The sequence below is a fragment of the Xiphophorus maculatus genome, chromosome 7 (assembly GCF_002775205.1).
Source record: "Xiphophorus maculatus strain JP 163 A chromosome 7, X_maculatus-5.0-male, whole genome shotgun sequence".
Classification (NCBI taxonomy): Eukaryota; Metazoa; Chordata; class Actinopteri; order Cyprinodontiformes; family Poeciliidae; genus Xiphophorus; species Xiphophorus maculatus.
The window spans coordinates 14,762,980-14,778,788 of NC_036449.1; the positions used below are offsets into that span (position 1 = coordinate 14,762,980).

Sequence of the window (15,809 nt, forward strand, 5' to 3'; positions counted from 1 at the left end):
TGCCTTTCACCTTTCACCTACTCTCTACCTCCAACATATCAGTGATGTTTAATTGCAGTTACACCTTTTACACCATTTCAAGTTCAATGTCAAAATCACATTTATATCACATTTATTTTCTTTAGCTTCTCTGATCTAGCATTCATTTATAATTTTATAACCATAACTTATATCACATTTATTTTCTTCAGCTTCTCTGATTTATCATTCATTTATGATTTTATAACCATAACTTATTAATTATACTTATTATAATCCTAATGTGAGTTATTACAGATGTTTTTCTGAAAAGAAACCAAGAATAATACATGATTCTAATTATTTGATGCCAAAGTTACAGTTACTTGTTTTCCTTGTAAGTGTTCCCACAAATGTTCATGTAAATATTATTACAAGTAAACCAATATTAATATAAGTATTTTACTTTGAATCTTATCAAATTACCAAAATGTTTAGATTTCATTCTTTAAACTTTCATGATTTAAAATAAGAAATAGTCTCATCTATTTTTATAAATCTGCAGGCTGGAACTTACTTCCTCTTTTTCCAGGAAACCTGCTTTTCCTGTTTAATGACTCTTTCTGACTGACTATGATTTCTTATGATTAGATAGAAAAAAGTAGAATTAAAGCAAAGTTTGCATGAGACAAAAACAACACACACAACCAGATTTATTTTATTGACACTTAAGTCTACTGTTGGGCCTAGATATCACTTGAGTGATTCATTTTAAAGATAACTTTATTTATTATTACTGTTAAACTAACTTTATTGACACTTAAGTCTACTGTTGGGCCTTGATGTCACTTGAGTGATTCATTTTAAAGATAACTTTATTTATTATTACTGTTAAACTAAAATCTCCAGCATGGGGAAGTGGGATGAGCTCGGATTTTCTTGACAGGTTTAAGCATGGAACCCAGCAGATGACACACCTTAAAAAGTTTATTCTGTCATTTTAATTATTTTTCCCTTTACCTCAAGATTATTAGTAAATAGTAAATATTGCATTATCTCAGTTTAATAAAACCTTATTAATATAAGTTTCATTATAATTTAGAAAATTAACCTTTAAAATACGTATTTTATGAAATGCAAAAATTATTTTCTCATGCCTGGATATAAATTGAGTCTGACCAAAACCAGAAAGGTTGTGCTAGCTTCTTATTCAATCTTAAAATGTCAGCTTAAGGAACATTCATGCAGGATGAACATATTACTTTTAAAAATCATTTAAATATGTCTTAAACAGTCATGCTGATAATAGGTTTGTGTTGAAAAGAATTGACACAAAAGAGTAGAAGCAGGATGAACCTCGAGATGGTATACCAACATTGTCGCTGCAATATTAGGGGCATCATCCACAGCAAAATACTAAATACTATAACTCAGTTGTTTGCATAGAGGATAATCAAAGTCAACCCATTTTGCCAAATATCAACAGCATAGTAATAAAAAGAAATCTGGTTTTCTCAGCATAAAATGCGATTATTGAGAAAACGCCATAAACTAGCTTGGCTACCTTTCAGTAACAGAATGATAAACTTAATTAATAGCAGCTGTTATACCCATTCCTGGCTCCGTAATTTGGGAAGTTTTCAGATCATCACGTGATCTACAGTCAAGGTTTTTATGAAGGAAACTATTCTTTTCTAAAAAAAAAAAAACAACCTTTCTTCTTCTTGAAATGAATGGCTGCATGAAAACAAGGTCCACTTTCTTCACCAACACTCACAATGTTCATGCATGAGTCACAAACAGATGTTTTTATTTATCATAAAATCAATTCATACCGCATTTGTCCTAGTTCTTACGCTTGCCGGTCACAGTGGAATTTGGATGCAAGCAGTTTTTTGGGATGTTTTTTAGCTCAGAGGATTGGTGTTAACTTCTCTCCTTTGTCTGATCATGCTGTCATCATGCAGAAGTCTCCTGGCCGCCTTCTCTGTGCGGGGAATGATCAATCATACCAGGAGGCGGACCAGGTGATCAGCATCATTTCTTTAATCAAACAATCGGGACAGATTTGTTTTATTGATCTTCCTTGAATCTGAACGTAATCTTCCTGAGGGATGAAAAGTATCTGTGTAGATAAAGTGATGTATTCCCTGAAACAGCTAACACGGGTCTAAGGCATTGACTAATGAGACATGCTAATGTGACCTTGGCAGCTGCTAATGTATGAGGTATAGTGCTCAGTTTTATGAGCCTGTTGTGTTTTTATTATTGCATCTAGTAACTAATGTGAGCACTAATGTGGCTTAATAACATCGTCTCAATGATTAATGACGTTTCGGATAAAGAGGAAGATAAAGGCTTTCCATTTAATCTTCCTGCAGAGTTAAGTATTTACTTGCTGGGTGTAATTTTTGATGTTATTCTTTTTATTTATCTCTGCGTCCTATGGACTTCACATTACATGCAGCTACTTCCGCTGTTTGAGGGTCGGAAGTGAAAGAGGAAATAGCAATTCATACCGCTGTGGAAAATAGGCTTTTCGTATAGCATGCAGTCCAGGACCCAGGTGGCACTCAGCTGAGCTTGTGAATAGCTCTGATAGAGTTTTTCTCTCGATCAAAGTGTTTCAAAATGTTTCTGAATCTCCCACATAAAGAAGATTGTGTGGCATTGCACAGGCACGTGTGCTGCTGAGTATTTGGATCATTATGTGCTGAGATCAAATCCATAATTGCCACATTTTTGTGTCCATATTTCACTATGAATGATCAAAGAGAGTGACTGCTGCATTAAAGGAATACGAGTTTTCCAGTCAATCCCAAAGCTTATATGTAAACAGGCAAAAGACTGAAACTTTGAAGTGAAATTAAATTGACTCCGTTTAAACCATGGGAAGATGCTAATCTAAAACCATGCAAACAATAGGGGATAATGTTAAGACTTTAAAAGATGTTATGGTGATAGTAGGACAGTGCTACACTTATTCACAGTAAATTTAATTTTTAATTTATGTGGTTGTGCAATAATTGCAGTAAACAGAAATCATTGTATCCTTCTCTATAACTGTATGTGAATTCAAACTGTTTATCTTGTAAAGTACTTTGCAGTGACATTTGCTGTGAATTGGGGCCTCATAAATAAACCATGTTGAATTAAATTCTTTAGAGTATTGTAGAAATGACTTTCACTCAAATGTTGTTCTCATTTTCCAAATAGTAAAATTATACTTTCAAATATTGAACTTTTATTTACAGGAACACCAGTCTGAATTAACATATTTTAAAAGATAGAGCAGTAAATATCCTTGTGCATTGTATAATAACGGCGTCAATTATTACGTTGAAAAAACAATGTGATGGACGCGTAAAAATATTTACACAATATGACGTCGACTACTCCAGGAAACTAAATGTAAAGTTCTGGAAACCATTTCTTCCTTAAAACATCATCTCTGCATGTATGTCAGCTTCTCTTGAATTTCAATGCAAACACACATTATTCTGCCAAATGAGGAACTGATTAGTGATGATCTGAACCCAAAAGTATTGAGGAAGACTGGTGGAGAGTGTTCTGAGACACATGAAAAGCGTGATTACAAATCAGGATTATTCCACCTAATGCTGATTTTGATTTTCTTATTTCTTTCACAGCTGTATGTTAAAAACACTTTATTTTATATATTTAATGTAAAGGTTATGTAAATGTTTTTCTTAGGTCACAATCTACCTTTGTTTCCACTTCTACCCTTGCTCAGAAATCATTGGCATTCCACATGCAGGAGACAGCAGAACACAGCCAGCTCTAAAATATGGAGGGAATTCAGCTGGAAAACTTTTTCTTATCATGCCTCAAAATAAATTCAAACATTTGGGCACAAAGCAACAGGGCTGATGGGAATGGGGCGCCAGTCACGGTCAGGTTTTTTAGCTATGTGTAACGCTCCACATATTTTTGGATGACATTATTTTAAATCTGTATGAGATATCTTGATATAGGACTTGTCCCAAGAATAGTTCTTCAGGGATTGGAGTCTGATTTTATTCTTCAAAGAAGGGGTCACAATATCTTTAGCTGAAAAGCAAACCACTAATAAGACAGACCTCTGGAAGGATATAATGGATAAAAGCTTCTCTACTGAAAAAAATATTTTCCTGTAAGGGACAATTTAGGAACCCACAGAAATGGACAGTCAATAAACAAAACAAAAAAAAACTTAGACAGTTCAAAATTTACTTTCAGAAATTATTTAAGGTATAGGGGAAAAGACTAAGATTAATTAAATTAATTATTCAAAGTACTGCTACATTAAGTGCAGTCCTGAACTGCCAGTATTATTATAATAACAAATATACATTATTCAATAAATCAACTAATATAAAAATGACTACCAATGACAGTAAGTGTAGTACTGATCTATAAAATACAACCCTTGATAACTAACCATTTCTAATGAGACAAGTTCACCTTAAATCTACACCAAAAATATCTCAAACCCAGAAGTGAATGGAAGCACTTTTGGGAACTGTAGTATCTGGCATTGCAGAGTGTTGTGGTTTGTTGCCTTTGTGTCCTGGCGCCTGTGGAGTGTCTATGTTCAACCAGAATGTGGGATTTCAGATGAATTGTCTGTGTCCTTTTTTGCATTGCGGTACCTCTGTCTGACTATCCATCCGTTGTCTGTAGCTGCTTTGTCCGATTCAGGGTCACGTGGTGGCTGGAGTTTATTTCGGCATTGCAAGTGCTAGAGTTTGGGAACACCCTGGTTATGTTTCCAGTCAAATGTATTACAGGGTTGAACAATAGTGATACTCCCCCTTAGCTTCAATGTAAAAATATTCCTAAAAACTTGGACTGTGGTAAGTTACAAAAGTATCTTTAGAAACCCCAAAATAAACAACTTGCAGTCCACTGGGGGCCAGCTCTCTGGAGTTTTGTCCTCATGATTTCACAGAATCTGAGACAATGTTAGGTGGGGAATTAAATGCTAGTATTTTTAATGCTCTCATGGGTGCAGAATGGAAGATCCACAAAATTATTCTCAATTCCACTGGTTAAATTACACAAATCAAATAACTGATGCATTTACTGCTTTACAAGTTCATATTGCGGAACATCAGATGCTTTTTCTGATTAGAGATTGGCATTAAATACAAATAAATACAAAATGTAGGTATCATTTAAAAAAACGGGACAATTGGTATATTTGTGTACAGCATATCAAAGCTATTAAACAGATATTTAAGTCATTCCATGACTTGTCAAGTCCCCTAAAAAGTATCACCTCATTGTGAAGGAAATAAGAATAATATATATATATATATATATATATATATATATATATATATATATATATATATATATATATATATAGACAAATACAATTTAAAGCACAATATATAGTGGTTACTTATAAATGTACAAAATACATTTTCTTCAGGTTTTAGATTTTTCCACTACGGAGTTCAGAGGTGTGATAAGGGAACAACATAATCTTTCAGACTACAAAAAATTGGAATAGACATCTTTAATTTAAAGATTTAATATTTTTGACATAGTAAAATTGCAAAAATAGAAATAAAAAATGCATGAACTCTGTAATAATTTTGTTAATATGCTAACAGTAAGAACAACAAGGAGAAGAACAATGATAGTACAATTGTTGATATATACAGTAATTCTTTTATCAAAAATATCAATGTAGCAATTTTTAAATGTAAAATAATTTGATGCACTGATATGGCAATGAAAGACTGAAATTATTGAAATACTGTGAAATGCAGAACAGTAATCTCGTTACGCAGTAGACTACCAAGCCTGCAAAAAACAAAATAGAAACCTAAATATGTAAGTCACTGAGTTAAAATAGATTAGAATTAAAAGCATTTTTTAAAAATCAAGGAGAAACAGTATAAAATGAAGTCAACCATGATAAAACTACTAGTGAGCTTCAGCATTTATGCTACTAGTTTGATAAATCTGTAACCCTAAATAAATTTGTCCCAGTAAGAAATACAAAATGAACTTGTGAAGCGTGGTGTCTACTATTGGGATGTTAAGGTTTGTATTGTTTCTAAAGGTTGTGGTTCATTCATGTGTTTTTATCACAAATAATGAGGCGTATCCCATAGACATCCGAGCAGAACTTGAAATTTGGAGCTTCGTCTGTGACCTTTACATATTCTTTGCGGCATCCCATCCATTTTCTGTCTCTGTCCTGCTGTTATTAGGGCCTGGATTGCATTCCATCAGTAAATGTTTGAGAAGGTGGGTACACCGTCGAAAGGTTTCTGGGCTAGTTTGTGACAAAGTCAGACACAGAATCAACAACTGTCTATTTTCTCGTGACTTCAATTTTAATAAAATATCATGGATGCTTGTGGACTGTGGTAGGAAGCCGGAGTACTTGGAGAAAACCACATATGCAAAATGTAACCCAGTAGAGATCAGTTCTCAGCATTTTTGCAATATTTGTTAAGAATTGCCAATGCACTCGTGGTTTCACACTTTCCATTGCACTGTTATAGTTTAGACCAAATTCATTTAATCCACGGCCCCCCTGCAGATTTAGCAATATTTACATTTTTTGCCAACATTTTTCTACTCTATAAAAGCATTATTAATGTTTTGGATAAGGATATGTGGAAGGAAGCTAAAAATGAGGGTGATGGCAAGGAGGTCTTCCAATGTCAAGGATGTCAAAATATTGGTGGAAAGTTGCAAAAAGCAGGTCAGCAGTTATAAAAAAAGTTTTGATTGCAATAATTGTTTCTCAATTGATGATTGAAAATGGGATAAATAATTTTCAGAGTGTATTTTTATTTAGAAAAACCTGTAAAAAAACAAACTATATAAGTACATGAAATCATCATTATACCCATTAATTAGTCCACATATACAAATATTGAAAACAATACAATGTAGTTCTAAACTTTAGAAGTTTAACAGAAACTTTAGATTCAAAAAGGATTTCTATTTTTAGTCCTTTCACACAAACCTTCTGATATTTCATAAAGATATAAAAATCTGGTCTTAATTAAGTTTTGCTACTTCAAAGAAAATGCTAATGACAGCTAAGACTGTCTAATTTAAAATAATTTGACAATGAATGACTAAATAAATTAACATAGCAGTAAATTTTAATAAACAAAACAAATAAAACAAAAAAGATGTAGATCAATAGATTGATCTACTACTACTGCAGAAAAATGTTAAGCATCAGTATAAAGAAGAACTCTAAGATGCAAAATAACTAAAACCCTGTATCAAATAAATACAAAAATTGAGATTTTGGCTTTATAACCCCTCCCTCCCCCCTTGGGACGTGTTGTGCAGCTTATGCATCACGTTTCTTGTTTTGTCTCTAGGGCTTTGTTTGATCAGAACTTGGACGTTTTGGATCTGTTACATACTTTATCTCTTCTTGGGTCTATAGTCTTCTATCCAACCATTGTTTCCATCTGCTTTGTCCTACATGCATTTCTAACAGCACCTGTAATACTCACAGGAAGAATATGGAGCCAATTTATTAAATTCCTAATGTTGACACAGGATATAACTCCTGATCCTGACAGTGACCCGCTTGGACTGTAAAAGGAAGGAAGAGCATCTGGCCAAAGCAAAGGTTTGGAACCAGAAGCATTCCAGTAGAAAAGGAAGCTGCTACTCTTTACTCTCATCGAGTTTAAAAGATTTTAGGAAAGAGTTCTCCGTTCGGAGAAAGTTATTCAAACAAGCAAGGAAGACTGATGTTGTCAAAGGAGTTATATTTTAGGCACATTCAGAGAAGCAGCAGATGAAAATGTTTCCAGAAATGAACTCACTTTATGACTGATGCTGTCTGCTGTCTTATATTTTCCCATTTCCTCTTTATGACTTTATTTGCGTCTCACTTGAGATAATCAAACACTTCCTAAAAGCACACACATGTGCCTGTATTTTAGGCTACTTTGATCAGTACGCTATGCTCCACGCTCTACTTTTTGAAGCTATGAATTCACCTCGCCTGTACTAGCAACACAGACTCTGAAATGGCTTTCATCACACTCTTTTCAGTATAAATAAATCATATTTGTAAGAGCAGTAATATAAAGCCTCTGCTATTTTTGTATATGGTGACGCACATACCTTATGAAATCACAATGTGAAACACCTAACATGAAAGTGGTCTCCAAACCGTTTGCTTCAGGCTTTGAACCTTCGGAGCTTTATTTTACCAGCTTTCTCTGATCATTGACTCTTTGGTGTTTTCAACAAAAAGTAGTTGACACATAGCATTATTATGGTTTCTCCATCTCCGTCATGCAGATTTTATGTTGGAGAACTGCTTTGTTGTTTTAGCTATATGTAGAAAACGTAGATGAGTTAAATATTCATATTTTTTATTTTTTTACCCCTCCAGGGGTCTTTTGTGGGCTCTAGTGTCCCTTATATGATAGTAGGCTGACACGAAACGGGGAAGGAGGGGGGGAAGACATGCGGCAAATATTGTCGGGGCCGGGAGTCGAACCTGCGACGGCCGCATCGAGGACTCAAGGCCTCCAAATATGGGTCGATCTAACCACTACGCCACGCCCCAAATATTCATATTTTTAAATAAATTAGGCTGTAAAAGTTTAATTTATTTAAATTGCCAGTTGGACTGCATTAGAATTTGTTTAGCTACTTAATTGCAACTTTAAAGCTAACTGTGTGGTGAAGCAAAGAATAAAAACAAGAACATTACAAACATAAAAATATGATAGTTCTGAGCCCTTGTTTTTAGATTTCTGAATGTGCAGCTGCATAAACATTGTTTATGCCAAATCAGCTAATAGAAATGAGCACTGATTACTTGTTGATTTTTAAGTAAGAAAATTGTTTTTTTTACTAGTTGTCAAATTGATACAAGCTAAAATTATGTTTTAAAGTTTTCGTTAGTTTCAAAATCAGAGAAAATTGTAGCAAATATTTGCAATGGTCTGTTTAGCTGATGTTTCTTTTACAGTTTTCAGATATCACAGTGATTTAAAGGTTGCTGTAGAATTGTATTGTTCCAAAATCCTTTGCTGTGAATAGTTCTGAATGATTAAGTAGTATTCTGTAGCACTGAGCTGGATACCAGGAATGAACAGCACTGCTCCTTCTCCTGTGTGTTCAGTGTGGCATCCCAAAGCCCTGGTTCTCTATTTAATCCTTAGATTCATTGCCTAGGATAGATTTAAACTACAGTGTGAACCTGGGGATTTTCAGTCATTTTTCATTAAATGTACTCTTAACCATGACAAATTAGTTCTGCTGTCGTAGCTGCTAACTGGGACTCTGAGGCAGCTGTTAACATGGGGAATCATTATATGGAGATAGACTTCAAGAGTGGTCCATTAAAACCAGTTTTTTTACATCAATGTAGAAAAAATATGGTATATTTTCTACATTTTCAATAATTTAAGAAACAGGACTTAGTGGGGGCGTGGAGAAGAGGGAATCATAGAACAGAGTGGTGACATATTTTGATAAAAATGAAAGGTTAACTTTGTATTTCATGAATTAATTGTGTGAAATTAAAATCTACTGCCTCTATTAAAGGACTTGCAGCTCATTTTTCTATATCATATGTTGCAGTCCTTTGAAATTTTTTTTTAAATTTTGGAAAACCTTCATTTGTTGGTTGCCTGCAGTAGTCACTGAGGGGAAGCGGTTATACACCTCACAGAGAAAACAACCATTTATTCTCACACTCACACATAAGATGCAGGTTAGAATCTCTAATTTAAAATCTGTTAACATTACTCAAGAGCCGATGTATGTCCTCTCTCCCCTGGGCATGCAAGGAAAGATAGGTGGTATTGTTTTCCTGGTTTGGGAGTCTTGCAGGTAACTCTTAGCACCTCATCCTTGCTGTTTTTTGTCTGTGGTGTCAGACTAGCATTGTTTAATTTCAAAACTTTGAAGTCAGTATACTCAGAAAAGAGAAAAACAGATTATTTTTTCCTTTTGCTTTTGCTGAATATTTCCCAAGAGGTCTGCACCTCAGTTTCTTGAGCTGTATAAAGTATCCCGTTCTTGTTACATTGTGTGAACAAATATAACACTAAACTTGGTTCTTATACAGTATGTGCACACCTTAACCTAACATGCATGTTTTTCTTTGAGATTTGGTAGAAAACTGGAGACAAAACTCACGTGAGCAGGAGAAGAATGTGGAAAACTTCACACAGAAAATCTCCTGCTGGGATTTGAAACCAGAACAGTTTTGCTGTTATGCGGTAGTGCAACACCACTCTTCACCAAGAGTGGTGTTGATCTTTTATTGAATGCTTATAAAAGGAAACTCTACAAAAGTATGTTTCTGTTATTATTACTTCTTAAAGCTACAGAAGAGCACAGAACACAAAGCATTGCATCAGTGGTGGTGTAGCGATTTAAAAACCACAGGAAAGTACTGAACGATTTTGGATGAAGAATTGTTCAGGACTAGACTGTAAGCTTAATATGAGTGATGAGCTCCTGTTGGATGGGTTTCCATCAAGTGGGATCCCTTTGAGTCTCCCATGGCTCCCAGAGATATGCTAACCCAGCTGTTGCTGTGGGGACTACGCCGGGCCCCGGTGAATATCCCTTGATGTCCCAGAGCAACTTACCAGGTGGTAAAATGACCTCCCTAACTTAGTACTTGGTCTTGCTGGTGCCTCCATTATTAGACCATATGGCATAGTAACTTTACACATGACTGCCAATGATGCATATCAATAGGTACACAATTCAGAGAAATATGGAATCTTAAAGCTAAGTTGGCATGTTAACAATCCAGCATTGTTACTAAATGAAGATGAAACAAAACAGGTTGCAATATTTACACATGCTGTATAAAAAAGATTTATAACCTTTTCTCACTGTCTGATGCTACCTTTAACTAAACCCTTCCTGTTTTGGGGTCTGTTGGGGTGATCAAAAATGTCCATATTTTTAAAAGACAGAACAAAGAGAAAGAGAACTGTTATTTTAAAAGATGTCAGCCAAGATATCAAGAAGAGAGCACAATTCTCTGTTTCATCATTGAAAACTAATTCAATGTCTGATGGAGTCATGTTAAGAGAGTTTCAAAATGTGCAGTGAAACTGGTCCTGTTCAAAATGAGCTGAAAGGCTACTCTTGACTGCTTTTCTCCAAAAGCAACATAAAAAGTAAACTGCCACTGCACTTAGTTACAATGACATTGATTTTGGAGACTTGTCCGGAGGCCTGATGAAAGGGAAATTTGGAGGAAAAAAAGATGGATGCTTTCAAGCCTGAGAGCATCATCTGAACTATGAAGTAGGGAGTGGCAGCATCATGTAGAGTACAGTGAGCTTTATAAATGGAAAGCAACCCTAAGTAGCAGTCAGTTATGAGACAAAGTGGTGTAAGGATTACAAAGTCATGATTTTAAGGTGGCCATCACAAAACTCTGCTCTCAGTCCCATAGATCAAAAAAAAATATATGTGCAAGATACATCAGCTCTGTCAGAGAGAATGGGGAAAAAATCACTTCAAGTCCATGTGAGAAGCTTGTGGAAGGTCGCTCAAAACCTCTGACCAATGTCGTACTGAGGGAAATTCTCTTAAAAAGTCTCGTTTACTAGCTTTTATCACATGGAAATAATTTTACCAGTTCAATATGGGGTGCAAAAATGTTGCAGGTTAATAACTAAGTAGTTATTAACCTGCAACATTTTAAAATAGATTCAAATTAAAGATTCTTGGAAAAAGTATGAACTGTTGGGCCCAATTCATCTTGAAATCTGTGTTTTAATGTTAGAGGAATAATACTCAGCATATAAGATGACATTTTTCCCATCAGACCACACCATCATCATGCCACACTATTACAGTCAAGAGACTAAGTTTGAAATTTAAGCCTTTGATCTCAGTCAGTGATTAACACAGCCAGGGTTTAGTTGTTTTAATCACTGGCAGATGTTCTGCTAAGCTCCATGCCCCAGCAGGCTTGGTGATGGGATCTTTGGCTCACCACAGGGTGTACTTTGTGGGGGTTCGCACTAATCAGAGCCTAAACGTGGACAGTCAGATCCAGTTACATCCACTGTTCTCTATGTCTGGGCTCTGACATGCTGTATATTGACGTTAATAAATGCTGTACCTGCTCTTCAGTATTTGTCCAGCTGCTTTATGGCTTGATAATATAAAAGTGTATGATGAAGTGCTGATTTTTGTTCAATTATGTTTTGCAGCAAGCATTGGACTCCAACCTCAGCAGCTTAATCAAAAGGACCGGTGAATTAGAAAGTTTGATGGGGAAACTTATCCAAACCTGCCAGAATGTGGAGGTGAGATTTATTTATCCATTCATCTGGAAACTCTTACTCCATGATGAATTACCAGATCTAAAAGTAGTAGATCATGTCATCAAAACTCACTTATTATGTTACAATTTTTGTAATAATAGTTTCTTAAATGTTTTATGTAAGTTTGCTATTTTCAAAGTAATGGAGAATAAATAATCAAAAACCTGAATTTAATGCTTAAAAGATCAGCAAAAAAATTACTATTATTATTATTATTATTACTATTAGTAGTAGTAGTAATAATAATAATAACAACAATAATAATAATAATAATAATAATAATAATAATAATAATAATAATAATAATAATAATAATAATAGTTATTATTATTATTATTATTATTATTATTATTATTATTATTATTATTATTATTTTATTACAATAATAATTATTATAATAACTATAATTATAATAATGTTATATAATTATAATATTATAATTAATAATTATTAATAATAATATAAATAGTAATAAATATAAAATAATAAATTATTACGACAAAATAAATGAACAAGTTGTTATTATTATTATTTATTATTATTATTATTATTATTATTATTATTATTATTATTATTATTATTATTATTATAACTTGCTCATTTATTTTGTCATAATAATTTATTATTTTATATTTATTATTTTTCCATTCTTAGTTCATAAACGTTTGTAAATTGTAATTTTTCTGTTTATTGCTGATTTACCAAACATTATTATTTCTCTGTCACCAAACAGAGAGATACAAAAGTTGAGCCAGTTATTGATGAGGAACACAGGGGACAAGAAGAGAAATCCCTCACAAAATCAATTTATTATGATCTTGCCTCCTGTGAGAGGGAAGAAGTATCATCGCATTTGATTTTCAGCGTCATTTTTCTTGTATGCTATTGAACGTGATCCTCATAAGGGTTCCTGTAAAGATTTCCGATTTTCTCATGAAGAAGCTTGCAGCACAACATTTTGTCAAAACAAATACTAGCATGAGCACCTCTTATTTATTTATTAGTTTTTTTTTCTGTTGCTTATCTCAAACTTCTCTTCTGTCCAGGTAAATGCCTCGCGGCAAGAAAACAAGCTACAGGAGGAGTGTGACCTGTTGATTAATATCATACAGCATCGAAGACAAATAATAGCAACAAAGATAAAGGAGGGAAAGGTACTCTTGTTCTTTGTACATGTGCATCACCTAGTTTACATTGATAACCTTGCCTCCTGAGACCGCGAGCATTGTGTTATTGGAAAAACTGTAGCGTTGCTACTGAAGTGAGACGTGAACCTTTTTTGAAATGGTAAAGAAATCTAAGAAAGCTGTTTCCTCTCAACTTTACACAGTAAATGCAGTATATTTAATGCTACTTCTCAAGATGCCTGAATGAAAATTTGGTTAAGATCTTACTGAAAATAAATACATAGGTTCTGCAGAGGAGCTGGAGATAAGGAGGATGAGATTGAGATGATGCATGGGTAGCATAAGTTTGGGTTAAAAACCATATCAGTTTCATTAAATGAAATATTTATACCAGTCTCAAACTTGAAAGAACCTGTCAGCATTTTTGCACTGTTTTACACTTTTTATAAAACATGCAGTTCGAGTTTTGCTGTCAACATCGGAAACGTGCTCACTGTGTGTCAGCGTTTTATTCAGAACAAAAGAGAGATGGGTAATGATTCATGCTGATTAAGTGCAACTAGAGACTCAGCTCTCATCAACATGAGTTGATGTGAGCTGAGACCGCTTTTTCCCAAATAGTTATCGAAAGTGCTCAAAAAGACTACAGGTTCTACCCAACATTGTGGGGTTATGGCAATTCAAACAGAATTCATATTTCTGTCAGAGCTTCTGCAATTATTTAAAATATTGTTTACATTCCTTTCCATGATAGATGGGAATCATCACCTCTCCCTTAGAGAAGTTATATCTAGTTGTGCCTTGTTCAGTGTCAGCATAAGATCAGCCCTGCTTTCAGGGAAGCTCTTCTCTCGAGGACTCTTTCCTTTCTCACCTTGTGCCTCATGACAGGTTGTGAATTTGCTCTTGGCTGTTAAGCCAGTTAGGAGGATGTTGTGCTTCTGACAGTGCTGTTAGGAAAGCTTTGCAAATATGCCCTCCATTGCAAGTACAGCTCAGTTTGACAAAAAAAAAAAAAAAAGAAAAAAAGAAAATTCAAAGTATTTAGAAAATTCAAAGTATTCAGGAAATCAGATGTTTTCCCACCCGGATTTTGTGACTGACATAGCTAAATATCACACTGGATTTATTGGTAATTTAACAATAATCATCTATGTTTGTGTCATATTTTCTGCCTAGGCCATGAGGCTGAGGAAGCTCTCTCAACAGATAGCGGGCTGTAAACAGTGCGTCGAGAGATCGTCCTCCCTCATCACTCAGGCTGACCAAACCCTTAAGGAGAGCGACCACGCCCGCTTCCTTCAGACAGCTAAAAGTATCTGTGAGAGGTAAGAGATACCAAACAGCAACAATACCTTGCAAAAGAATTCATATCTTTTTCATGTTTTGTCAGATCACCATCGAAAATCTAAATGTATTTCATTGTATTTTTACAAAGCACTGTAAATATTTGTTAATGTTAATGGATGCATTTTTCACCACTTGATGACACATTAATGACTTCTTTTTTTTTAAATAAAAGAGTCTCTATGGCAACAGCATCCTCTCAGATACTGTTACCAGAAATTAACCTGAACGATGCATTTGATACTTTTGCTCTGGACTTCACGAGAGAAAAGAAAATGCTAGAAAGTTTGGATTACCTCACAGGTGAGTGAAGTTATACTTATGAAAGTCAATTTTTAATTGCTATGCTTGATGACTGTGTGTAAATTATTATACTAGCTATTAACGTCTTGATTTCCTGAACTGAAAATAATCCACTCTTCAGGCCTAAATCATGGAATATGCATTGTAATGAATAAGGTGGTTTTAATTTCAACACTTGTAATGTTAAGTGGCAGAAGAATAAAAAGCTCACTATATTTGGCAGCAGTGGCCTTATTTTGTGCAGAATGAAAGAGGTTTGATTGTTTATGCTGAGCCCCTGTTGTGAAGCAAAAATGTAACACTGCATGGGGGCTCTGGTTGTAATAGCTGGAGGAACTCCAGTGTAGATTAATTACACTTGTCAGACTGAAAGAAAACACAAATGGATGGTGCTGGTTATCCTCCACTGCTTTCTACGATACATTTGTTTGGTTTCTCTTTTTTGATGATGTTGTGTTCGGGAATGAAATCCACTCCGCATCCATTAGTCTCTTTGGATTAAAAGAGAAAAAAGGCTTTTTGGTTTTTGTCTGCAGCACCAAATCCACCGTCAATTCGTGAGGAACTGTGTACAGCTTCGTACGACACCATCACGGTTCACTGGACATCAGACGATGAGTTTTCTGTTATTTCATATGAGCTTCAGTATGCCATCTTCACCAGCCAGTCTAATGTTGTCAGTAAGTGTATAATGTACAATTGATTGGAGCTCTACTGTGTGATGGAAAGTAATTCCTTTAAAAAAAACAAAACA

General features: G+C 34.5%; 1 protein-coding gene across 5 annotated transcripts in view; it reads left to right on the forward strand.

The window, feature by feature from the left end:
- Positions 1 to 15,809, forward strand: part of LOC102229324 (E3 ubiquitin-protein ligase Midline-1-like) — a 43,641-nt gene that overhangs the window by 24,092 nt on the left and 3,740 nt on the right. For 4 of the 5 annotated variants that reach the window (XM_023336914.1, XM_023336916.1, XM_023336915.1 and 1 more), the window contains exons 3-8: positions 1,926 to 1,985; positions 12,165 to 12,260; positions 13,325 to 13,432; positions 14,585 to 14,733; positions 14,928 to 15,055; positions 15,592 to 15,735. In XM_023336914.1, the coding sequence (XP_023192682.1) occupies positions 1,926 to 1,985; positions 12,165 to 12,260; positions 13,325 to 13,432; positions 14,585 to 14,733; positions 14,928 to 15,055; positions 15,592 to 15,735 (685 nt within the window). The remainder of the gene's footprint in view (positions 1 to 1,925; positions 1,986 to 12,164; positions 12,261 to 13,324; positions 13,433 to 14,584; positions 14,734 to 14,927; positions 15,056 to 15,591; positions 15,736 to 15,809) is intronic. The other variant, XM_023336918.1, reaches the window with a different exon arrangement.